This window comes from Leptinotarsa decemlineata, unplaced genomic scaffold (assembly GCF_025532065.1).
Source record: "Leptinotarsa decemlineata unplaced genomic scaffold, Ldec_3_MD MMD2_tig00000035_RagTag_RagTag, whole genome shotgun sequence".
NCBI classification, from domain to species: Eukaryota; Metazoa; Arthropoda; class Insecta; order Coleoptera; family Chrysomelidae; genus Leptinotarsa; species Leptinotarsa decemlineata.
In genome coordinates this window covers 12773469-12801451 of record NW_027412540.1, presented here as the reverse complement: position 1 = coordinate 12801451, position 27983 = coordinate 12773469, and the positions used below count along the sequence as shown (strand labels likewise).

The following is a 27983-nucleotide window of genomic DNA, read 5'->3' as shown; positions in this document are numbered from 1 at the left end:
ACTCAAGCACATGTTTCAACACATTTCCAAAATTGTTATGCGTCTCTTTGCATGTATGATGTACTGACATTGCTATCCTTTGCAGGGTGATACCTCCGGAGATTACAAGAGGGTTCTTTTGGCCATTGTCGACTAATTTCCGTATAAACTGCACTGTAACTGTACTCTTAGAAATAAAATGTATGCCTTGGAGTAAAATTCACTAGCTTCTCATTTACTGCCATTAGAAAATAAAATATTTTATTATACTTCGTAGTCACCTACATATTTTTGTACTATTGCAGGATGAGGCTACCAGCGAATTAAAACACGTTTTGAGGACGCTTGTCTGTTATGGCTAAAAATCCATTGTCCATTCACTCAAGTTTTCAAGTACCAATATTTTCGAAACTAAATAAATATATTGAATGGAGTTCACTTACAATATATGTATTTAATTTTTATTTGGACGCCTTGATTGTTAAATATATTTCAGAGCTTTATTGTGAAAGTTGTAAAAATGTTGTATTTTGAAAGTTTAAAATCATTTTTTTGTTAAATATATATCGCGAGAAGGTGCAGGGCATTTTTATTCTGAATATATTACTCATTCTCTTTTTATATATATATATGGTTTTATCTTTTATAAATATTTATTGAATGTGCTTTGTATTGGTGCTTAAAAATTAAAATTCTCGAATTTTTTTTGTTGTTGATTATTTTGAATATTCCGATTTGATTCCCATTCTCTTTATATATATATATATATATATATATATATATATATATATATATATATATGCTGTTGATTATTTTGAATATTCCGATTTGATTCCCAGAATATTATTTCGACATAGTTGAAAGTACCTAAAAGTTATAAAATTTTCCTCACCAACTGTATGACCCCCTCATAATAGTTTATGGTAATAATGACCTTACCAAATGATTGAGAAAGTGATTATTACACTCATTTCATGAATTGAATATGGTTAGGTTAGGTTAGGTACAAAGTGAGTGGGTCTATTCGACCCTCCACCGCAACCCGCAACGGTTTATTGTGGCTCACACCTATTCATACTCGAACAAGTAAACCCAACTACTTAACGAAGCCGATTATTTTGTATGGTTAGTGGTCTTTCAGGTCAGATGGTACAGCTCTGCCGAACTCTAAAAACCTGATTCGGTCCCCAGCAGGGCAGGCACAAAGTATATGCTCTACTGTTTCATCGTTAATGAGGTAGTCGGATAGTCAAGGTGCAAGATTCCCACCTTGATACCCGCGACAATTTTCCCATATGAGGGTTTTTGCACGTCAGCTACACCTGACGATGCCTTACATTCACTCGTGCTGCTCATGAAGTCGTAAGCTCGACATCCTCTGTAGACTCGCTTCTGATCTAAATTTACAGGGAGGTCAGTTGGAGTCGTAAGCTAGACATCCATCTCCTCTGTAGACTCAGCATCAGAAAGAATTTTTAAGTTTACTCTGTCCATAAAAGTACCACGAGTAGCTAGGAAAAGAAGGTTAATTACGGCAGAGCCCCGATTACCGTGACAAGGCGATGCTATGACGAGAGGGTGCCCGGTATTTCGAAGGTTCCGTAGAGACAGCTGATAGGTTCAGTGTCATTCATCCTCTTGGCACGGATACACACACCTTGGGATCAAGCCGTAGTTGGGATGCCATTCAGTTAGGGAATACCTGCTTCCCGTATCCAGCGGGGCTACGTGGAAGCAGGCATCCGATGGCCGGTTTGCTCAACCCTCACATCCCAAGCCAATGCACTCGCCAAAAACAGCATGCACAGTGGTTCAGGCAGTGAAAGATGAACAAGGACAGCCATGAATTGAATATAAAGGATTAAAGTAGATAGATCTCAAGTGTGAGTGACTATTCGACCCTCCATCGCAAACCATAAGGGAGTTTATTGGAGCTCACACCTATTTAAACACGACCAAGTGAGACCCTGCCAAACGCTGTAAAACCTGATCAGGCTCACGGTGGAACAGGCATAGATTATGTGATCTGCTCCCAGAGCATGAAATTTCTTTGTGAAAAATAGTCCACTTGAAGATCGACTCAGTCTAGTCGGGTACTTGATTAGTTGTCAGTATATGACTACCGTCGTCAGGTAGGAATAAGGTAAGCAACACAAAAGCATTTCAGGAAAATACCCTCCCATGAATTGCTGCAGGGTACTAATTGCACCCACCAACCTGTAGATGCTTTCCTGATCCTCTCAGGTAATCTGTAGTCATCCAGGCCGGAATGTGCAGCTCCGAAATCGTATCTGTGGACCATCTTGATGGATTGAAATGGAGGTTGGATGTTCATGATGCAAGATTTTCACGTTAATGACCGGAGTAACCTTTCCACCTGAGGACATCTTTAACTCAGCTTCACCTAATAATACATTTCGCTTCTGGTTTGAGTGAGTCATCTGTTTGGGCGTTTTGCCGATCTGCTCAGGCGGAGTTTCCTCTTCTGTTGCAGATTCTGTTTCTTCTGTTTAACTCTACGGGAGATACCTTACCCTTATAATAATAATAATTTAGTTGAATTATAAATTCTTCAATTATCAGTTATCCTCTCGTCATTTTCAGCATCAATGAATTATCATTGTTTTGTTTGAAGGTGATTGACAATGTTTCGTGATGAATTTCACTAGTTCGGACTTCCATTGTCTACTATATAAAATGATTTGAAATCCCTGAAAAAAGTAATAAAACATAATTAAAAAAGGATAGCTGAAAAAAACAATTGTATTAAGCAACAATAAACCTGAAATGAAATGATAGTGAAATAACCTACAAGTAAAAATATAATAATTGAATAAATAAAAATTAAAGGAATGAAAAAAGAAAATAATAAAAAAGTGTAGAGATTCCAAGTCACGTTAGTTCACGACGTTTCGATTGTTGGTAGGTTATTTCACTATCATTGTTTTATTCAACATGCTGAAGCGTGTTGAGCGCCACTTGAAGTTTCTGGTTTACGAAATCGGATACATGCAGCGTGTTTTTCGAAATTGGTTTTAATAGCTTGTTCAGTTTGACTGATAATTTTTCTTACAGTTTCGACAGCCTACTTTATATATCCACGACTTTTCATTTTCCACCAGCTTGTCTTTAGGGTTCCACATTCGTTGAAGTGAGCAAGCAGTTTTGAGAGCTACTTTCATATTCGGTTTTTGCAAATGCAAACTAAATGCAATAACAATGAACTAGAAAACAATAGACCCTCGAATATTGAGTTGATGAATGAATTCGAAAACAACAAGGAGCCATTTCTTGTTCCATTCAACTCGATGTTCACTGTCTGATTTCAAAATGTGTTCTGACAGTTTTAATCCTGTTATTTGCCGATTTCTGATGTAATTTAGACATCACGCACTTTTGATAGTCTCAAAGTTTCACCAGTATAACTTTTACCACAAGAACAAGATATCTCATGATTACAATTTTCGTTTTTTTCTTCTGTTTTGTTGGGTTTTGTGTGTAAAAGCCCAATGAAATAAATTCATTATTTCGGTTACGGTACATATTTCAACAAGATTCCGAGAAACGTCCAATTTAAATTTTTATTCGACATACTTCAACGAAAAAACGCTACCCCTACCTTCAATCCCCGTGAAATGACAGGTACAACCCCCATTTTTTCAAATGGGAAGTATAGGCTTGTGATATATCGTTTGAAAGGTATCTTCATTCTCTTTTCAAAAATGTTATCGCTTTCGAATTTATTGCAACAATTAGGATAACATAAATTTAAATCATATGGTTACCGAAATTTGATAAAATACACTCAAAACTCATTGCAATATACTCAAAACTTATTTCATGTTGAGGTATTGATAATAAGAAAGTAAGCAAAAACCATAGCAATGTTCTTTTTAGATGGAATCCTTTAAACAACTGTAAATAATTTCCATGGAAATGTTAGTTTAAAACGCCTTGTCAACTTGTTTTATATGTTACAACATTAGTTTTCAGTATTTTAATTTAGGTTTAAAGTTCGTTAACTTCAAGTCTGACAAATGCTGATTAACGGAAATGCATAAAAATAACAATTTTACAAATGATTAGTTACGGAGATGAAACTTGAACACAACAGGTAGTAGCTCGCCTATTTCATGAGAAATTTCCTAATTTACCGCCCATATCTCAAGGAACAATAAGCAAAATAGAGAAGCAGTTTTGCGAGCTTGGTCATGTGTCTCTAACGGTGATGCCAATCGGCAAAATTGCCGCTACTGGTCAACGGAAATTCCTCACTGGATGAGAGAATACACGCAATACCCTTAAAAGGTTAATGTTTGGGTAGGGATTGAAAACATATCATTGGTCCCTTTTTTATTGACGGCAACTTGAATAGTTATAATTATTTGGCACTACTTCAAAATGATGTCATTCCAAGTTTAGCAAATTTATATCCGGATCCAGGAAACACTCAAGTTTCAGTAAATACGATATGGTTTCAGCAGGATGGAGCACCACCACATTACCAAGTTGATGTCTGACAATAACAAGACGTTCGCGGTGAACATTTTGACATCTACTCTAACATCCATAGTTCTTTTTCGTATTCTACATTTCATTACGTTTTGCATTACATTTTAGTTTTTGAGTGTATTTTATCGAATTTCGGTAACCATATGATTTTAATTTATTTTATCCTAATTATTGCAATAAACTTGAAAGGGATAACATTTTTGAATAGAGCCTGTACTTCCCTTTTAAAAAATTGGGGCTGGTACCTGTTCTTCGAAGGGGGTTGAATGTAGGGGTGGAATTTTTACGTTGAAGAGTGTCAAATTAAAATTAACATTTGACGTGTTTCGGGATTTTAAAAAATATGTACAGTAACCGAAATAATGGAAAATACCGAAGATGGGAAATAAAGGGAAACCCATATCCATGCCAAATTCTTGTTAATGAAAGTCATCTCCAATTCCTGAAATGAGCTCTAGTTTTAAGAAAACTGTTACTATTTATTTCCTGATATTGGTTTTAGAATTTCAGAAACGTATCTGCTAATTTTTGACAGGGAGATCCATTTAGAACATACAGTTTATGTATTTTTGGTAAACCATGAAAATGAGGAGGTTTACTGAAATAGGAAATTAGTTGTGTTTTGGTTAGCATAGTTTTATATCTAGCCAAAGTTATATGTATTTTTTGTTCAACTGATTTCGTTGGATCATCTTTCAGTTTTTTTGTTAACGTTTTCTGCTATATTATCATTATCAGCGTGACATTACCTTGATCAGCTGGAAGTATTTTGATATTAATATCAGAACGAAGGTATGTTACTGCCATTCTCTCATATTCATTCAAGTCACTTCTAATATAATTCGATCGTGACAAAAAAATTTTAAATTCAGATCAGTAATCACCAGATATTTCAGGAAGTAACTTCAGAACTGTTTCCTTCATAGCACTAACTAGTTCAAATGTTGTTAACTGCACTTTTCTTTATATATTTTTGGGTATTTTTCCTATTACTGGAATTACTTTGCTTTTCTTGCGGTAGTTTTTTGAACTTATTGATTTGAGTCGGGTTGCGGCGGAGGATCGAATAGATCCACTCACGTTTGACCTATCCTAGCCTGACCTATTCCTATTCTTATTGGAAGAATCGAAAGATTGTTGAGTGTAAAAAATAAATAGTCAAAATCATTCCAAATGGAAATGAAAACTGTTTTTGTTATTATCATTATTATCCTCAAGATTTCAATTCACCACTCACAAATATTGAAAAAATCAATAAATATTAATAGAAATGAGCAGCATTTAGAAGTATTCATTAGCAGATTGTTTAGATTGCTATCACCCTAAGAGATTATATTTTTTTAGATCCCTGAAATACCTCATGATAGGTTATTTTCACTTTCAAAATGCTTCATTTTCATCAACCTTTCTGGAATTTTCACCTTCTACAATCTGAAAATAATTTAAATTATGAATCGAAGAGGTTTTTGTATGAAAGTGTATATTATAAAATTATTGCAAAGCGCTTTCGACTTTTGTCATCATCAGTGCTCACCTAAAAGTAAGTGATCTAATTGAAAAAAAAGTTTTGTAAAAATTAAAATTACCAAACAATTTTTTGGAGGTTATGAAATTTGGAAAATTGTTTATGATTACTTACTTGTCAGGCAACAGGAAGTATCAACATGAGTACATGGCACATTTGTAATATTTGACTAAATAGGCTGATGGTCAAGAAAATACATTTTTGGATTGAGGCCATGTGGTTCAGTCAAAGTATTACATGAAAGAAGGTCAACTTGAGACTTGAGACAGGATGTGTCATGTATCATGTTAAAAATAATGGTACCAACTTGAGGAGTGATCCATTATGGTTTTAAAATATTATGTTGCGGAGAAGCCAATATAGAATAAAGAATTTTAGTAGTAAATTTGATTAATTAACAATTCATAATCCTTTTATGAAGGGGAAGGACATCTCTGTTTAAGTTTACTTGAATATTCAAGCAACGATCATTATTGGAAAGTCTTTGGAAATCTCCAGTTCTTCAAACAAGTCCAGTCTGAGGAAATTTTTATTATCTATTTTATGTAATATTTTGACCTCTCTTTACTCGCATTAATGAACATTTATAAAAAAAACCGGAAAAATCTGCATTTGGCCACCACATAACTTTAGCCCCAACAGAAATTCCAAAATTTCAATATTATATACTTTCATACAAAAACCTCTTCGATTCATTCAATAAGTGTATTCAGCTTCCCAAATCTATTTAATTTAAATTATAACTGAGAAATGTATGCAGGTGTAGAAAGGGCAAACTTTTTGGTTAACCCTTACAAGTTACTGCATAAATTTAAAGTATTTCGTCTGCAAATAGTAGGCTAGGAATATTCAAAGAGGTTGCCAAGTCATTATTGAAAATTAAATATAAAAGAGGTCCAAGATTAGAATCTTGTGGTACCCCAGATGTAACTACGTACTGGGCCGATTTGAAAGATTCATATTCGACAATTGTTTTCTGTTAACTAGATATGACTCAATTAGAGTAAGCAGTTGGTTACAGAGTCCCAATTTTGTCAATTTGCTGAGGAGAACATAATGGTATATTTGATCGAAGGCTTTTTGAAAGTCTAAATGAACAACATGGAATTCTTTTTGCTTGTCCAGGTACGTACAGAGATATTGATTTAAACATGCAAGATTTGTCATACATGATATTTGTTGTACGAAACAATGCTGAGTAGGAGAAATAACTTTTTGAATATGGGAGTACATAACATTTTGTACACATATCTCGAAGAATTTAGAAAAGTTACATAAAATTCTTATTGCCCTGTAGTTTGTGATATCGCTAGAGTCGCATTTTTTTTAATATCGGACAAATTCGACCCGTTTTCCACTGCTCAGGGAAGGCACAAGTTGATAAAATTAAGTTGAATATGCCTATTAGAGTTCTATAGAGAGAACGCCGATACAGTCCTTTATCACAAGACTAGGAACATTGTCAACGCCTGCGGTGAGTTTTTTCCTAATTTTTTGAAGCAGTAACAATATCGATTTTAGAGAAGGAAGGGATGTTCAATGTATCTAAATCAGAATCATGAGAATTTTCACGAAGCATATTCTCGTCCGAAACCAAGTACCTAAACGCTTCTGAAGTACTTGGCGAATCCATTGACAATATCCCCAGGCTTGTCAAATACCTCATCGTCAAGTTTCATTATATCCGGTATACGCGAATGGCCTTTTTTACTGTGTATGAAAGATCAGAAAGTCGAAGGGGCGAATAGTCATGATCTTCTCTGGGACTTATTTACATAACCAGAATATTGGAACATGAGACTAATGACCACAGTTCTTGGTATCAAAGAAAAAAAATACCCAACTTGTAAATATATTTTATTAACAATAGAATGCACACATAAAACACTATTATATTCTTAGTTAATAACAGATCCATTAAAATATTATATAAAAAACCATAACATATTCATTAGTTCATGTCGATGACATTTTACTGCAACATTAATTTCTCATTTTCGAATAATATATATTTACTCATTCAATATACAATACAATGTTGTTACATTCGAAAGGGAGTCATTTCATGTATTAAAATTTCATAACGACTTCTTTGTGTAATTTCAGATAGTATTTTTGAAACGTTTTTTCAAGGTGAAATAATTGAGAGAAAATTTAAATAGGTTATAATCTGATTAACGCTCAATGTGAATTTCACATACGTTTCACTGTATATTTTGGTATCTAAGATGGGGATTTGAGAACATGACTTCATCGTAAATAATACGTTATAGCAGAGAAAAAATTGATGCCCAAGTCACAGAAGGTAGTGATGATAACGAAATGTATTTTTATAAAAAGCGTATTTATAATTCAACAAAATGAACGTCTTTCCTGTATTCAGTTGACTCTTAGTGAATTTGCTCGTAAAAATTTCGAATGAATTTTTTGAAGAGAGGAGAGCCTGATCAAAAAAAATCTGTTAAAATCTGTTTTACCGTTAGCCAGCTGTTCCCCTACGAACGCCAGCTTTCAAAATTCGAAACTTGTGCGAGCTAAGGATCAACGAGGTCTTACCTTTTAACTTGTGATTCCTAACACGGGTGGACGATAGGAAGTAAAAATCGATCGTCCGGCCTTGCGGTTCGAGCCACCGGTTCACACAGCGGTGGATTGAGTGAGTGAAGCAAATCACTCACGTCAACCCACGAGGCTACCGTCCCACACACTCTGTCCATTCAACAAACAAAGTAACCCAAACAATGAAAGATGCGTGATCACCACGTAAATGTGCATCTATTGGATGTGGTGTGTACATATACGATACCTATTTTTGAAGGAAATTGTAATACTCAAATCCAAATGTCTTGAATGTATGCAAAATTCGTAGAAATTCCAACCAAATGAAACAATGAGAATCCCTATGATTCTCCACTCAATTAGATTGACATTTTGAAATTGTTGCAATTATTAAAACACCTTATTTTTTTATAACCATTTACCTTCTTACCAATTACGAAAAACGAAACTATTAGCTTGTTTCAAAAGTTTTGTCCGTTTGCTTCTTTTCAGCTTATATGATATCATTAGGCAATTTTCGGTCAATTTTTCTCTACGAATTCAAATTGAACCAAAACGCTGCCAAAATAGCTCGAAAAATTTACCAGGCATTTGGCAATGATACTGTTAATGAACGTTGGTTTGAGAAATTTCGTTCCGGAGATTTTAGCCTTGAAGATGAGTCCCGAATGGTTGACCTACATAAATCCAGGACGAGGATTTGAGGCAATAGTGGAGATTGACAAATGGTGAGTGGGATGGCGTCAGCCCCCATGCGGGTTTTGATGGTTTAAGACTTATTAGAAAGGACAAAATGGTTGCCCCACGATTTGAACGATCTATAGAAATTGTCACGTTTCGAAGTCTGTTCATCTTGGCTTTTGCGCAACCAAAACGATCTTTTTTGGATCGGATCGACAAGTGTGATCAAAAGTGGATTCTCTACAACAACGGTCAGTAACAGGCAAGGGTCGAACCTCGTAACTCCAGATATTGTAATATATTGTATACCAAGTATAAATTAATACGTACAAAAACTATACTATACAATAAATTGATGAATGTAGCCGTTACTACGTGGTAGGAAATCACGAAGAATGGAGAAAAGAGAATTGAAACTTTCTATATTTTTACCACTTTTATTTGTAACTAACGTTACTGCAGTCTTTGCAAGAAGATGTGTCTTTGCATCCACTGATGAACTTTGGGCCAAACATGAAAATTGCAAGAAACTAGCTATACATTTGGCCACTATGTTTGGCTCAACAAACGTATGTGAAACATATTTCTCAAAAATGCATTTTTTTAAATCGTTCGAGATTAACGGACGCCTACCTAGAAGACACACTTGAATTTGCTGTTCCAATCGAGAACCAAACTATAAAAACTGGCTCGGTGTAGTTTCTCACATTAATTTTAGGTCTTGTGTTTTATAATTCAGGATTTGATTTGAAACCATAATAATACATAGGTAGCACCTAATTATTATCCGTTGTTTTTCCTGGACCTCGTTAAAATTTTCCCACAGTATTCGGACGCCACCCAAAACTACTTGCCGACCCCTGCTCTACAACAACAGGAGACGCTTAGGACAGTGGTTGAACACTGATGTGTGCTTTATTATAATTTTCTGCAACCGGACCAAACCATCACAGCAGAGTCTTATTGTGAAGAAATCGACGAAATGAACTGAAAATTGCGTCAGCAGCAGCCAGCACTGGCCAACAGAAAAGATCCGATCCTGCTCTACGACAGCGCCCGTCCGCACGTTTCACAAATTACCGTCCTATAAAATTGAACAAATTGAGCGTCGAAGTTCTGCCTTACCCACCATACTCCGCAGACTGAACGCCAACCGACCACCATTTTCCCAAACACTTCGATAAATTTCTCACCGGTAGAACCTTCGCCAATCATGATCAACGACCTTCATCAACTTCATCGAATCCCGAGCACACAATTTTCATGCTGACGGAAGTGTTCGACTTGTGTTACGGTGGCAAAAGTGTAATGACTTAAATGGCTCTTATTTAGATTACATTGAATAAGTATTCACTGAGATGAAACAGTTTAAAGTAGACTCGTGAAAACGGATAAAACTTTCGAAACAACCTAATACATTATCTTATGTTTTTTCGAATTTTGCCTCCCATATAAAATACGGGTAAGTGTGGTATAATGATAAAAATAAAGATAGGGAAAATTTGTAGAACCGATAACTTTATTGTTTGAAAAATATTGAAGCTATATTTTCTATCCCCGGTTACATAAATATGAATTTTGATACTTCACCACCTTCATTTAACACAATATAGATAGTTTGTCAGCTGTATTTCTTACCATGACTTACATTCAATTATAAACTGAGAAGGCAAGTCAATTGTAAATATTTTATTACAAATGCGAAATAAGTTACACATTGTGAAATTCGTGATATAATCTTGCAATTTTTCCGGTAGTAGGAGTGCTATTGTAGTTTCAAACAAGTAAATCAATAATCATTAATAAAATATTATTGAAGGCCATGGTTAGTATGGAAATTTGACCTAGTCTCCACATTCACTAAATAAATATTTTGATAATATTGATACGAGCAATATAGAACATATAGTTAAAAAATCAGTAGGTATGTACGCTCTTGATAGTGAGAGTTATAAAATCCTAATATATTAATGTTATTATCTCTGTGGTCGGTCGGTAGCCAAGCGGTTCGGCGTGGGTGCTTTGTTCACTCACTCGAATTGACTGCCGTGTTGGTCGGTGATTCAAGCCCTAGTCTGAACGATCGATCTTCACTTGCTATCGTCCTACTCGTATAGGAAGATAGGACGTTAAAAGGTAAGACCTCGTTAATCCTCAGCTCGCACAAGTTTCGACTTCTGAGGGTTGTCGTTCGTAGGGGTGCGACAGCTGGTTAACGGAGAACTATGCAAGTTAAGAGTCAACACCCGTTTAGTGAATATGCATCAACGAATTGATGTATATTCGATAGGATCATTGTTACAAAACTCATGGAAAACAAAGAAAATGTCAAATAATATAGTTATATGAAATGTTTCTTTTGTTTTTTTTTAATCCTCCCAAATTTCTATTGTGAACCGCAGAGAAAATGTCAAATAATAATGTTCTATAAAATGTTACTTTAGTTTTTTTAATCCCCCTAAAATTTTTGGTATAGAAGAATTTTTGGCGAAAATAATGCGTCATTCGGAAGATGATACCTACTTACTATACCGATAGTTGAATGGGATGCATTTCTGATGGTCAATCATGTGTGATTTTGTATTTGCTCTTTGCCTACGATCGCCAAAGAATGATAGGGTTAATTGATGTTGTGTGGATAGCTATAAAGCAGTTTTGGGTTTCTGCAAATGTATGGAAACTTCATTATACATCAATCGATGAAAGGTATTCAATGAGCCTAATGAGTTTTTCGTTTTCACCCAAGGTAAACGGGGAAACTCTGATATTTAGAATATTTGAACCTTTAGTCATTTTGAAAAACTGTCTATTAGATTCTTATCAACAAATAATCAAATTTGTATATTTGTGACTATTTTTCGTTATTGCAGTAATCAATGTTTTCCACAAGTCTGAATTATGAAACCTAGATATTTCCCATTCCTTATCGTCCCAGACATTCTTTTTGGATGAACGATACACCCGTTTACATATCATTGCCACGTATACTAAATCAGTTCCACATTTTGAGAATTATCCAATATTACTTGTTTCGTTAAGCCAATCATCCGATATTATACCTAATGAAAAAAAGTAAATGAAATAAAATCATTTTTTTATTACATTCAAAAAGACCCATTTTTGATTTAAGTGCAGATCTTGAGACGCATCACTTGTATCATTTCGTTTTCCGCAGTTTTTAATGGAAATCAGTTACGGATGGTTATATTCAAGACTCAATAATGGTTCGGTTCATATTGGACGAATGCCGGTTCCGCTAACAGCGGACACGGTGCAGTTCTGTCGGGACGGAGAGGCTGGATTCGAGAGGCCGCTTTCTCTAATTGGCGAGAGGGCCGGAGTTTTAGGTCGATGCACGACACTTCTTCTTCTTCTGCGGTATAGGGGCCTCCTAGAAGCACATCGTTGTTGTTGCTGTAACACCGAAAGAGCGTTCGCCAGTTCCATCTCACTGATGAGGCGTCGGCGCGGTGGAGCGGGCAGAGCTGGTAGCATGTTCGCTCTTTGAGGCACCTCGGGTAACAGGAAACAGGAACCAAGTTGTTCACAGTTTGGATGGAATCTTGGTTAGTCTGCACGCTGGAGTTGTTAGGCACCACTTGGTTGTTTCTGGACAGCGAGGATGGCTGATGGGTCTGGTTGGTTCTTTTCTTGTTATGACCCAGGTTACCTTGAAAATATTGGTCAATGAAAGCTCAATCTCATTTTAAAAGACATAAGTATTCAAAAAAGTTCATTTATCTGTCCGGCACAAATTGAATAAATCAAAGTTATAAAACATCACATATTTTGTTTAGAAATTTGGGTTAAACTAAAAGAACAGAACTGCAACCACAACTCTTCAAGGCGGGGCCATTAGGTTCAGGGTCACCAGAGGCTGCCCTCAATGTGGGGTACTATCTCCCCTTCTGTGGTCGGTCCTGATAGATGGTCTGCTTGATGCCCTCGACAGTTGGGGCCTGAGGAAGCAGATGTCTGCCAACCCCAGCAAAACTGTGATAATCCCCTTTACCAGGAGGAGAAATCTGGACGATCTAACGCCACTAACGGTGAGGTCATTCCATTTGGAACGGAGGTGAAATATCTTGGAATTGTCCTTGATAAAAAACTCACCTGGAACGCCCACTTGGAGAATGTTTTACACAAAGCCAGACTATCGCTATGGACATGTCGAAGGATTTGTGGTAAAATGTGGGGTTTAGGTCCCAAACAAATCCATTGGATTTATGTGATGATTGTCAGACCAATGATCACTTATGCTGTAATTGCCTGGTGGCCGAAGGCCTTACAATAAACGGTCCAGGGAAGCTCTCTGGCTTACAGAGACAGGCTTGTCTGGCCATCAGTGGTGCCATCAGTACCACACCGTCAGCGGCCATGGAGATCCTTCTAGGTTTATCTCCTCTCCACATTTCTCTGGGGAGAGGCTAGATGGACTGCATATGGACTTGTGCACATTGCCAATTGCACAAATCAATTCATTGCAGAGTGCAACAGACTGATGGTTGATACTGGAAGTTTCAGCATTCTGGAAATAACCTTTGACTTTATGCCTCCAACTGTCAACTACGAACTGCTTTATAAAGTACTAAAAATATTAAGAGCAGAAAGTTGTTGGTACACAGATGGATCAAAACACGTTCCGGTTCTTGTGCAGGTGATTTCAGTCGCAGACTCAGGACGGAGATATCAACCTGTCTGTCAAGCGGAAATTTACGCTATTGAATTGTGTGCGGAGAGATTGGAAGAATCCAACCTCATACACAAGTCTCTTGGCTCCTACCGAGCAACGTCTAAATTGGCCTGGAAGGCAATGGGGCTGCTGACTCCCTTGGAAAGGAGGGTGCTGCAAACAGCTTCATCGGACCAGAACCTGTGATTGACATCGCTTCAGGCTTGCCAACCAAAGATTGAACACATGGATGGCAAGAAGATTTATAGACTTTTGGCATAATCTTCCAGGATTGGCTCACTCCAAGACGTTTATTCACCCTTCGAAGCTTGATACCAAACAGTTGTTGTAGGGATGAATTACAATGTCTAACAGGCCTTCTTACAGGTCATTGTCATTTGAATCATCATATGCAGAGACTCGGACTGTCGAAAGACAATGTGTGTCGCCTCTGTTTTGGAAATAATGAAACAGCAGAGCACACACTTTGTGTCTGCCTCGCTAGGGACCGAATCAGGTTTCTAGAGTTCGGCACAGCCGTTCCTAACCTAACCTAACCTAACCTAAACTAAAAGAAGCTATTTATTTTTTGGTCTCTTCTGAGTTTTACGACAATAATTTGAAATAATTGTGATCACTTAAATGATAATTAATTGAAAATAATATATACTGAATAACGTTTTTAGGTTCTATTAAAAACACTTTTCACACACCGGAACTAAATTACTGCCTCCCGACGCGCGTTTAGCTAATCAAGTGAACATCATCAGGAGATGACTAAGTCTCAGTCATCCCAGTCAGCCCAATTGAAATTTCGCCGTTTAACATTTGAAAAAGTAGCTTCACTAGGAAATAGCATACTTTTCAAAAATATATTTGCGTTGTAGCACAGATCTGTATTTCCTCGTCTAAATAAATTTATCGATCAATATCACGCTGGCAAAAAAAACTTGTATCTTACAAGTTTTCTATCTGAATATGAATCTACAAATTCCTAGAATTTACTATTAGTAGGACTTTTGGCATATCTGGACTAACTACCTACTTGAAAATAAAAGTTAGTGAACCATATAATCATGTCATATTCAATGACTTCCGTAGACTACCGTCGTTGGAAACTCAAAGCTACTGTCTACATTACAAAGTTGAAGGAAAATCGATAACAACTTGCCGTTTCGAATAGAGGTTATTACGTAATTTGAAAACTTCTATTTATATATTTCTATTTATGCATACATACACGTCATCAATATTCGTAGATAGTCTAGCACTTCCGTGTTGAACTGTTGATGTTATGACCGAGTGCTCGTCAGTCACTACATCGAATACCCGCTACGTCTAATTGTCGTTACAGGGAATTGCATTCCCATCGTTGACGTCACGGTAACATGAGAGTGTGCGAATCTCAAATAGATTAGAAAAATCGACATTTCGACGTAATGATAATTCGACGTAGCGGGAATTCTACGTAAGGAGAATTCGTCGTAGTGAGAATTCGACATGAGGGCAATAATTTACCCAGGACCAGAGGATATCACTGAGCCGAATCCTCACTACTTTGAACTGAAAGATTTCTCTGTAACAAGGTGGTTTAACGTAGGTAATGGTAGATGCAAGAACAGGGATTTTCAACATTTTATAGGTAGTTGTTTAGACGAGTTGTTGGTTTCGTAACACCTAAATTGAACTTCTAAATTCAATTATGCTCAATCACAAAATATCACAAGCTCTTCTTTTGAGAAACTATTTGAATGAGTCTTACTGAAATTTAAGGTAGCTATGGTTAGGTTAGATCAAAAGTGAGTGGGTCTATTCGACCCTCCACCGCAACTCGCAAGGGTTTATTATGGTTCACACCTATTCACACTCGACCAAATAAACCCAGCATCTTAACGAAGCCGATTAGTTTATATGGTAGGTAATCTTTTGAGTCAGATGATAAGAGTGCGACTCTGCCAATCTCTGAAAACCTGATTCGGTCCGCAACGGGGCACATTTTTACGTTTCCTACACCGTGAACGCTACTTGGTGCGCTGACGAGCTAGGAAATGTACTGAGTGCCAAACACTCCGTTCCCTAGATAGTGGATGCTACTTGACTAAATGATTTTATGTATTAGTTTACGAGTATCTCAAGACTTTATTGCATATTGTTAATTTTTTTCTCAAATCAGGTATCTCGAATTTTTTTTCTCTTATTCGCGGTCGTTTTCATTTTAATTTCTTGTAAGCACCTAATTAGCACTTTATTACTACGCTTAGTTTATACCTGATAGAGCATTTGTCCTTGTTTTCGAGAGACCTGATTCTGAGATCTGTTGTTTAGTGAAATTGGAAGCTTTTGTTCATTAATTAGAAAAGTTTACGATCCTCACCGTTTAGCACATAATTAGCACCTAATAGTGTTCCCTTAACATTCATTATTTTATTATTATTTTCATTGCGTTGCTAGCATGACATACTGCTAGCAACGCAACTTTGAGTAGTGAGTTGCGGTGTAAGTTACAGAGCACCTAATTTTTTACTTCGGTACCTTAAAAGCACCTAAAAAGTACCTAATTTTGGCATTTTCTAAATGCGATTTCCGTACTTTGCGTTGCTGACGTAACAGAGCTTATTTTTTACTGTTAGACAGGTGTTGGACCGCGGGGCCCCTAAAGTAGTGGGGCCCGTAGCATTTGCTACTCTTGCTACGTGGCTAATTCTGCACTGTATATATCGCTTTCCACGTTCGGGTTGTGTTAGAAAAGTACTTTTGACAAATAAAAATACAAAATAGGAGATAGCGGTTCAAAAGTTGTTCCAAAACAAACGTTTAAAACTGATCTTGTCAACCGAATCCATTTTCAATGAACACACAATAGATTGTGAACTTTAGTAATAACTTGAGCAATATCTTTTTTGATGATCCCTATATTTTCTTTCACAATCGATTCAATCGTGAAATGCAGTTGAAAACTGAAGCGAACAAACTTTTCAATTCAAACTCCCGAAAGGGTTGATTGATTTGCCTTCAAATCTGAAATGTCTTTTTCACAGTTTTTCCTGGAAACGTTAAATATTGAAAATAATATTTTTTTGACACTAATTGTGTTATAACTTTTTATCGCTGAGTATTCACCTATTCATACTCATATTTTTGAAAACAGTTTCTCAAGAAGAAATCACACCTTGAATAAAATTCTAATATCGTTATACTATAATTTACTGATTCATATCGATATTCATTAATTCTTTTTCGTAATTTTCAATGATTCTGGCATTTTCAATCCAGCATTCTGCCCAAGGTCATTTCACAGAGTGATATTTGAATAATGTTTCAATTTGTTAACGGGCTGGAATATTGAAAAAGACACTTCAATAACTTTCGTCGAAAACTTCTGATAATTCGTCTTTCATATTCTCTGTTTCACTATCACTGTCGTCATTTAAATGAATAATGAATTTATTTCCACCATTAAAATGGAAATTTCCAATCTCCATATAGTCTCTTTCAACTAAAATTACTTTTTTAATCCTTTTCTGTCAGTCTTCTTTGGTAATATTAGATATTTCTTCAACTAGCTCTATTACCTTTTTATCAAATTTTGGAAAATTATTTTGACGCCTGATGCTGTGTTTCAATTTTCTCCAAATCAACTCGATGGGATTGAAAACATAAAAATGCGGAGGACGTCTCCGCATTTTCCATACTTTTCAGCAATACTTATTATTGGAATCACTACACAGGAGAAAGTCTGCGTTGTTATCACACTCGTTATTACTATTAGTACTTGTCCAAGAATGCCACATTTTAAACAGACAACAAAAATTAATTATAACAAAAAGTAATTATTACTGCACCAATATCGAATTTCAACACTCAAATCGGGATCACTTTCTGAACTAAACATTGACAACACGACGACTCGCATTCTATTCGTCACCGTAACATGACTTCAAATTTAATTTTATGACTCTTCAGCCAATCATAAACCTCGGTTAGTTAAAATTATCCAATACGAACCGCCAATTCTTCAGTCCACGTGGACTAATTCGTAGCGGCATTATTTCTTTGTATTGGTTTTTTTGGCCTTTGGCTTTAAGAATTACTATATCAGTTACTTCGACTATACCACTTGTTAACATTTTCCTGACTCAGAGTACAATGACCGTCTGGCACTGTCAACATTTCAAGTGTTTTTTTGGGCACTTAATTCTATTTTTTACACAAAATTTCATGCAAATTATCTGATCCATTTTTTCAATAGCAGAAAATCGCCGAACACGCAAACCATTTCTAACTTTTATGCCTCTCATCAAGAAACTGAATATGCTCAACAGCTGAAACTGAAAACATGTTCTAGACGAGTGTAACCAACATACAAAAATGAAAAAAACGCCATTCGAATGTTCTTAGCCTGCGAAAATTGAACATTCACCTTTTTTTCAATAACTTATGATTTGAGCATACCAAACGGAGGAAATTTTACTTTTTCGGCAATTATTTTATTCTATCGCCTAGTTCAGATTTTTCAAAATTTGAATTTCTCATTTGTTTTTATTTTTTCTTGGCTTTCTATGTTCTATCGTACATTCACCCAGTAGGTGAATATGCTCTTCATGTACATTCCCTTAGTAATTTCGGAATATTCCAGCCCGTTAACAAATTGAAACATTATTCAAATATCACTCTGTGAAATGACCTTGGGCAGAATGCTGGATTGAAAATGCCAGAATCATTGAAAATTACGAAAAAGAATTAATGAATATCGATATGAATCAGTAAATTATAGAATAACGATATTAGAATTTTATACAAGGTGTGATTTCTTCTTGAGAAACTGTTTTTAAAAATATGAGTATGAATAGGTGAATACTCAGCGATAAAAAGTTATAACACAATTAGTGTCAAAAAAAATATTATTTTCAATATTTAACGTTTCCAGGAAAAACTGTGAAAAAGACATTTCAGATTTGAAGGCAAATCAATCAACCCTTGCGGGAGTTTGAATTGAAAAGTTTGTTCGCTTCAGTTTTTAACTGCATTTCACGATTGAATCGATTGTGAAAGAAAATATAGGGATCATCAAAAAAGATATTGCTCAAGTTATTACTAAAGTTCACAATCTATTGTGTGTTCATTGAAAATGGATTCGGTTGACAAGATCAGTTTTAAACGTTTGTTTTGGAACAACTTTTGAACCGCTATCTCCTATTTTGTATTTTTATTTGTCAAAAGTACTTTTCTAACACAATCCGAACGTGGAAAGCGATAGATACAGTGCCGAATTAGCCACGTAGCAAGAGTAGCAAATGCTACATGCCCCACTACTTGAGGGGCCCCGCGGTCCAACACCTGTCTAACAGTAAAAAATAAGCTCTGTTACGTCAGCAACGCAAAGTACGGAAATCACATTTAGAAAATGCCAAAATTAGGTACTTTTTAGGTGCTTTTAAGGTACCGAAGTAAAAAATTAGGTGCTCTGTAACTTACACCGCAACTCACTACTCAAAGTTGCGTTGCTAGCAGTATGTCATGCTAGCAACGCAATGAAAATAATAATAAAATAATGAATGTTAAGGGAACACTATTAGGTACTCATTAAGTGCTAAACGGTGAGGATCGTAAACTTTTCTAATTAATGAACAAAAGCTTCCAATTTCGTTAAACAACAGATCTCAGAATCAGGTCTCTCGAAAACAAGGACGAATGCTCTATCAGGTATAAACTTAGCGTGGTAATAAAGTGCTTGCAAGAAATTAAAATGAAAACGACCGCGAATAAGAGAAAAAAAAATTCGAGATACCTGATTTGAGAAAAAAATTAACAATATGCAATTAAGTCTTGAGATACTCGTAAACTAATACATAAAATCATTTAATCAAGTAGCATCCACTATCTAGGGAACGGAGTGTTTGGCACTCAGTACATTTCCTAGCTCGTCAGCGCAACAAGTAGCGTTCACGGTGTAGGAAACGTAAAAATGCGCCCCGTTGCGGACCGAATCAGGTTTTCAGAGTTTGGCAGAGTCGCACTCTTAACATCTGACTCAAAAGATTACTTACCATATAAACTAATCGGCTTCGTTAAGATGCTGGGTTTATTTGGTCGAGTGTGAATAGGTGTGAACCATAATAAACCCTTGCGAGTTGCGGTGGAGGGTCGAATAGACCCACTCACTTTTGATCTAACCTAACCATAGCTACCTTAAATTTCAGTAAGACTCATTCAAATAGTTTCTCAATAGAGAAGAGCTTGTGATATTTTGTGATTGAGCATAATTGAATTTAGAAGTTCAATTTAGGTGTTACGAAACCAACAACTCGTCTAAACAACTACCTATAAAATGTTGAAAATCCCTGTTCTTGCATCTTCAATTACCTACCTTAAACCACCTTGTTACAGAGAAATCTTTCAGTTCGAAGTAGTGAGGATTCGGCTCAGTGATATCCTCTGGCCCTAGGTAAATTATTGCCCTCATGTCGAATTCTCACTACGACGAATTCTCCTTACGTAGAATTCCCGCTACGTCGAATTATCATTACGTCGAAATGTCGATTCTTCTAATCTATTTGAGATTCGCACACTCTCATGTTACCGTGACGTCAACGATGGGAATGCAATTCCCTGTAACGACAATTAGACGTAGCGGGTATTCGATGTAGTGACTGACGAGCACTCGGTCATAACATCAACAGTTCAACACGGTAGTGCTAGACTATCTACGAATATTTATGACGTGTATGTATGCATAAATATATATAAATAGAAGTTTTCAAATGACGTAATAACCTCTATTCGAAACGGCAAGTTGTTATCGATTTTCCTACAACTTTATAATGTAGACAGTAGCTTTGAGCTTCCAACGACGGTAGTCTACTGAAGTCATTGAATATGACATGATTATATGGTTCACTAACTTTTATTTTCAAGTAGGTAGTTAGTCCAGATATGCCAAAAGTCCTACTAATAGTAAATTCTAGGAATTTGTAGATTCATATTCAGATAGAAAACTTGTAAGATACAAGTTTTTTTTGCCAGCGTGATATTGATCGATAAATTTATTTAGACGAGGAAATACAGATCTGTGCTACAACGCAAATATATTTTTGAAAAGTATGTTATTTCCTGGTGAAGCTACTTTTTCAAATGTTAAACGGCGAAATTTCAATTGGGCTGACTGGGATGACTTAGTCAAACTGCTGCAGTTTGAAGAGTGCCAGAAGACAGTACTACCAACTGTCGAAAGCGCTCGCAGATAATTTATAGAAGATATAAAGCTTCAAATCCTTTTTGTAGAATTTATTATTGAAATATATATATATATATATATATATATATATATATATATATATATATATATATATATATATATATATATTTCAATATTGAATGTGAGAATGTGTGAATGCAAGATTAATTCTTGCTATGAGGTTAGATGGCTAAGTTGAAGGGTAAGCCCTGAGTAGTGTGCCATATGAGTTGCTCAGAGAATTCACTGCTTATCATCTGATCCCTGCTAGGAGCAACGAGTTGAAGGTGAGACCTCGTTTACCCCCTGTTCGCACAAGGGTGTAAAATATTTCAAAGAGTTGCCAGTCATAGTTGGACAACAGATGTTAATGGAAAACCCAGTTTTATCCAACTTTTTGACCTATTCATTTTTATAAAGAAAATATGTATGTTGAAAAATTATTATAAAGTATTTATATTTAGAATCGTGATATCTCACCTAAAACTCTGAAGATCATTCTCAGCTTGGCGCTGGACCAGTGTCCGTGTGTACGGTGAGGTCGACCTTCCAAAGCCGGAATACCCTTACTCTTTGCTTTGTGTCTACAAAGCGATAATAGGCACCTTGGTTCTGTAGGACTATGCGGGTCATCCGGGCTGTCAGGCACGGAAACGCAGCAATTCCATTTCTTTCTCATCTTCCTCTGTTGAGCCACTTTTATTTCAGGAGCCACAGAGTTGCTACTCATGACACACATTTGGCAGTCTTGGGGAGTACTGGGTGGGGTTGGGGTTGGTTCTGCGTTGCAGTTACTGAACGTTTCTTCTAATACGGTGCATGTGAACAAGGTGGTGCGGGTTCTTTCTTCTCCGCAACGTAAATTTATTGGTCGATGCCTCAGACTTTGCTTGCTACTGGCTACTTGCTGCTCTTCTTGATGTGAGGTTAGCGCAGGTACTTGGTTCTGTCTCTGGTTTCTGATATATTCATAAGTAGTCAGACCCAAGAATGAAATGTAGATATGAAAGAAACACAGATGCAATAGAAGACCTGCTGTAATGGCCGCTAGGAGGCCGAGAGCTGCTACTACTGCCAAAAAAGCAGCATCACTAGTTGGTAGAGATGATGGAGGCAATGAAGTCGAAGAATTAAATTCAGACAACAGAGGTTCCTGAAGAAGAAATAATTGGTATATCAAAATAAAGAAAATTGCATACTATTCAAATTACATTAGCAACACAGGCCAACAATCTAAAAACTTTTTTCGATAATTTTATTTGATTCCTGCGTAATTTGGTGTCGTGTTTACGAAAAAAATTAAAAAAATGTTTCACCCATCAATTTTTCATATTTCACTATTAAGTAAAATGAAGTTCAAAAATAAAGTTTATGTGCCAATGTATAAGATACATTTTTAACTAATTAAATATTTCGAAGTTGGCAACATTATTTTAATTTAACGGGATTGGCAATAAAATAAAATGTTCTATGGTCGGTATTTCTAATAAATTTTACCGCTGTTTAGTTTTTTTCACTAAGTACCTATAATCTAAATTGGTGTTAATATATACTCTAATTGCTATGTGCTTTTTATTAATAAATTGAAATGGGAAAACGTGATTGTAGGAATTCTCAACGCAGTAATCAGGACAAGTGTTGGTATGTTTGTGTCGAGGATCTAAAGAAATTGTAAAAAAAAGGATTTTTAATTTGCAATATCCATGATATGGAGAGAGCAATAAAATCATTTAAATGATTGTTATTTTTGCCATATAGATGTTAATGGATATAACTCTAAAAATAAAAAAGATATTGTATTTCATCAGTTCGGACTCTCATTGTCTAATATAATATAAATTGATTTGAAATCCCTGAAAAAAAAATAAAAAGATTAACCGAAAATAACAATTTTATTTAAACGAAAAACTGAAATTACAAGGAAATAACATATACAAGCTACAACCAGAAAATAAAAAATTTAAATATTAATAAAAGCTGAAAATTAAAAAATATTATTACCAAAAATAAAAAATTAAAATTAAAATTAAAATTAAAGTTGAAAGATTCCAAACCTTGGAATCTTTTCAGTTTTTTGTTTTAGTAAAATTGTTATTTTTTTCAGGGATTTCAAATCAATTTATATTATTTTAGACAATGGAAGTCCGAACTAATGAAATACACCACGAAACATTGTCAACCACCTTCAAACAAAAAAGATATTGTTTATCCTAACGTTATATCTGCTAATCTGCTAGAACATGGACCCAGCATTCCTGTCCCTATATGCCACCTGAGATTATTGGTGATATTTTACAGTGTAGTCCCGAATATGCTACTACTGACATATTCAGGACTACACTGTACTCTGGCCAATTCAAAACCACAGTTATCTGCAAAAGCAGAGTTAAATGATTCAGTTAGAAATTTGGATATGATTGAGGAACGACCAGAATAACAAACATTTATTGGAACCTGGAACATCTATTTGCATTATAGAACAAAAGATGAATAATTCACTCAATTTTACGGCAGGACGAGGATCTGGTTTACTGCCATGACATTGACAGTCTAATGGATCAATTTGGCATTGAATTCAATAAATGGAGACTTTTTATTGACTCATCATAAACAAACTTGAAAGATGTGTTATTAAATAACGGAAATACTTATGCTTTAGTGCCTGACACATTCTGTTCATACGAAAAAAACTCACGAAAATCTTAATATCATTTTAGAGAAAATTAACTATACAGCTCATGATTGAATGCTGTGTGGGGATTTGAAAGTTGTATTCATGCTCTTTGGTCAACAAATGGGATTCACAAAGTTTCCATGCTTCGTATGTGAATGAGACAGCAGAGCAAGGGATCAACATTGGTCTCAAAAACAATGGCCCTCAAGGAAAATTTTGAGACCTGGCATAAAAACATTTTACACGAAACTTTATTTGATCCCAAGAAAATTCTTCTACCTCGACTGCATATGAAATTGGGTTTGATGAAACGATTTGTTGAAGCTTTGTCTAAAGATGGTGATCGTTTCAAATATTTTTTTGTTTGAAAGTTCTTCATTCATCAGAAACTAAATTAATGCCAAAGACTTGAACTATGAACTTATCTTACCTAACATAATAAACAAGTTTGAAACTCTTGGCTGCTCGATGAACCTTAAAGTCCACTTTTTACACATTGAGTGATGTGACTGAAGAGCATGGAGAACGGTTTCATCAGGACGTAAAAGAGGTGGAGAAACGATACCAGGGACGGTGAAATATCAGAGAACAGAGGACAACAAAACGCAATTAATAGAGAAAAAAAAGCTACGCAAGAAATTTTACAGAGAAAGGGGAGAGGAGATAGAAAAAAATAATATATAATAAAAATATATAATAATTATAATTTAGGTAATTGTATATGATTGTGAGCGAAAATATAACCAATTCATGAAACTATGATTTGCTAAATTTGGATATATCAGATTTTCCCTATTTTTTAAAGTAATAAATGGATATCATATTGCGATAGAATGGTGGTGATAAATAATTTGCTATGAAATACGGTTTCAGCATACAAAAATGCATGAGATTTAGGTAAATTTGTTTAAAAAGTTGGCACAAACTCCTTTTGTTGGCCTGAGCAATCTTTCGGAGTTATTCACGAAAATAATCATAACACACATAACTTTTATTTCGAAAAATACTTGAAAGTTGAAGTTATTATTTATATAGATATTTTGTAAAAGTTACCTTTTCAATAAATGAAGTTGAAATCAAATATTACTTATTAGAAATATTAGAAACTGTGATTTCTCTATGAACCTATAGAGAGAAGTAGTACTTGCCAAGTAGGGCACCCAATACGTTCACACCCAAAAAGTATTAACTATTACTCATTACGAGTTTTCATTAATTTGAATTGATCCCATTACCGTTCGTCAAGAAACAGTATTTTTGTTCAGGTGTGGGAAAAGTGTTTTCTCTAGATTGATTCTATAAATCTAGTCTGTTCTAATTGGCGCATCTTCTCCTCTAATTGTTGTTTCTTTTTCTTATTTTCTTTCGTTCTATGCTTAATAGTGAATGTAGACTGAAAACTTTACTCATTTTGTCTCTTGATTGTTTTGATTTCACTGAAACAGGATTTGAGGGCATACAACTTCTTTCTTTGCCAAATTTATCAGGCCAGATATAGTCATCATCAAGATTCCTGTTAATCCCAGCAGTTCCTCGTCTAGGTCTGTTCAGCAAGGATTTTTGTGAATTTATCGACGATCTTTTTCCATGTCGTGGGTTTGTTGGGTTCACCAGTTGTTAAGACTAGTGATTTTTCCTTTCAGGAAACGCCAATAAAACTGTTTGTTTGAAGGTGATTGACAATGTTTCGTGATGAATTTCACTAGTTCGGACTTCCATTGTCTATTATATAAAATGATTTGAAATCCCTGAAACAAGTAAAAAAGAATAATTAAAAAAGAATAGTTGAAAATAACAATTATTTAAGCAACAATAAACCTGAAATGAAATGATAGTAAAATAACCTACAAGTAAAAATATAATAATTGAATAAATAAAAATTAAAGGAATGCAAAAAGAAAATAATAAAAATAAAAAAGTGTAGAGATTCCAAGTCACGTTGGTTCACGACGTTTCGATTGTTGGTATCTACAATCGTCTTCGGGTGATGACTGGACTGATTCCTCCGAGAGACTATTTTATAGGTCGTTGAAATACTTTCACTTTTTCTACTTTCCATTTTCCGCTTCACTGATTCCGTGAGAGATGACCGATTTGGCGGGAGTTGGTCATTTCTCGTTTGATGATGGGTTTCCATATGTTTCGTATATCTACGCTGGCCTGGCTGAATACGTTGTTGGACAACATGTATGCGGCTTCCTTAAATTTTCTCCTGAACCAATGTTCCTCTTTGTGCAAGATCTCAGCTTGGGACCACTCGATGTTGTGTTGATGGGTCCAAACATGGTCTGCTATTCCTGATTTGCTGGTTTCTCCTCGCTGTGTGTGCTTCTTGTGCTCGGCAATGCGAATATTCAATGGCCTCTTAGTTTCACCAATATAGTTCAGTTTCACCAGATCCGGTAACACTATCCGTAGCAGCCTCACGAAAACCAGGCCCCCAAACGCGGACTGCGATTCCAAGAATTGCATTTACCGGATACCCTGTGAGTGCGGAAAATCCTATATTGGTGAAACTAAGAGGCCATTGAATATTCGCATTGCCGAGCACAAGAAGCACACACAGCGAGGAGAAACCAGCAAATCAGGAATAGCAGACCATGTTTGGACCCATCAACACAACATCGAGTGGTCCCAAGCTGAGATCTTGCACAAAGAGGAACATTGGTTCAGGAGAAAATTTAAGGAAGCCGCATACATGTTGTCCAACAACGTATTCAGCCAGGCCAGCGTAGATATACGAAACATATAGAAACCCATCATCAAACGAGAAATGACCAACTCCCGCCAAATCGGTCATCTCTCACGGAATCAGTGAAGCGGAAAATGGAAAGTAGAAAAAGTGAAAGTATTTCAACGACCTATAAAATAGTCATCTCTCGGAGGAATCAGTCCAGTCATCACCCGAAGACGATTGTAGATACCAACAATCGAAACGTCGTGAACTAACGTGACTTGGAATCTCTACACTTTTTTATTTTTATTATTTTCTTTTTGCATTCCTTTAATTTTTATTTATTCAATTATTATATTTTTACTTGTAGGTTATTTTACTATCATTTCATTTCAGGTTTATTGTTGCTTAATATAATTGTTATTTTCAACTATTCTTTTTTAATTATTCTTTTTTACAATAAAACTGTATTTCAGTCTAACAAAATTTTAATAACCTTTCCAAAATAACTTCTGACAGTCTCTTTTTTATAACAACTATATGATGAGCAAAAAAATATAAAAACAAGAGACAAATTGAATAATTAGAAAATCTGAATAAAAAGTTTCAACAGAATTTTTCACAAAAATCCAAAAACATGTCGAATTTGTTTTCAAGAGGGACGAGATGAAACAATCGACTGCTAATAACTAACCAACAGCTGCATTGGAGCCACTTTTGAATCTTCCTTCTTTACATTCTGTAAATCTGGGGGAAGTAAGAGTTGGACAATTTGGACTAGAAAATTACTGAGTTACATACAATCGAAAAAAACGAACATTTCGGACAAAACATATCCTCAGACCGCATTATACCTAAATACATTTTCGCGGTTACGATCATAAACTATGAAGAATAGAAAATGAACAGTCATTCCAAGAACATGTTTGACAAAAACAGCTGGTATGCAGACTGATCGAAAATCGAACATGAGACGGTAGCTGGAATTAACTGTGCTGTGCGAATAGAAAACTACATTACGGGTGGATCGATATTTTCACAGCTGCACTTGAGGCACTAATGAACCCAAAAGTGACATGGAAACTGACCTGCGAGTGTCGTGGAGAACTTAAGAATTGGCGGACAAGAAAACATTGACTCTCTACTGGATGCCAGCTCACTCAGGTGTTACGGGCAACAAAAAACCGATGAGAGTGGCAAAATATTTGGTACGGAATCATATTAGGAAATGAGTCTATTAGAAACTACGAGAGTTCTGGAAAAATGTACTCAGGAAAACACCCAGGAAAATTTTAAAAGATCATTCAAAAAGGGATTTGAAGAACTACTCCAACAAAGCAGGATCAAATCTAAAGAAATGAACTACAAATGTTCAAGCCTGAAACAACTAATGAAAAACGAAGAATTAAAAAACAATTGCTAGAAATAACTATTATATTAAGCAACATACCTGAAATGAAATAACAGTGAAAT

At 35.5% G+C, this 27983-nt stretch overlaps 2 protein-coding genes across 3 annotated transcripts in view; one reads left to right on the top strand and one right to left on the bottom strand.

The window, feature by feature from the left end:
- AnxB9 (Annexin B9) overlaps positions 1 to 683 on the top strand; it is a 31175-nt gene extending 30492 nt beyond the window's left edge. The window contains exons 7-8 of one of the 2 annotated variants that reach the window (XM_023166396.2): positions 86 to 180; positions 285 to 683. In XM_023166396.2, the coding sequence (XP_023022164.1) occupies positions 86 to 136 (51 nt within the window). In that variant the 3' untranslated portion in view covers positions 137 to 180; positions 285 to 683. The remainder of the gene's footprint in view (positions 1 to 85; positions 181 to 284) is intronic. The other variant, XM_023166380.2, reaches the window with a different exon arrangement.
- Positions 684 to 7894: 7211 nt separating this feature from the next.
- Positions 7895 to 27983, bottom strand: part of LOC111510436 (uncharacterized) — a 47276-nt gene continuing 27187 nt past the window's right edge. The window contains 3 exon segments of the mRNA XM_074171911.1: positions 7895 to 12781; positions 12784 to 12926; positions 21643 to 22315. Coding sequence (XP_074028012.1) covers positions 12488 to 12781; positions 12784 to 12926; positions 21643 to 22315 — 1110 coding nt within the window. The 3' untranslated portion in view covers positions 7895 to 12487.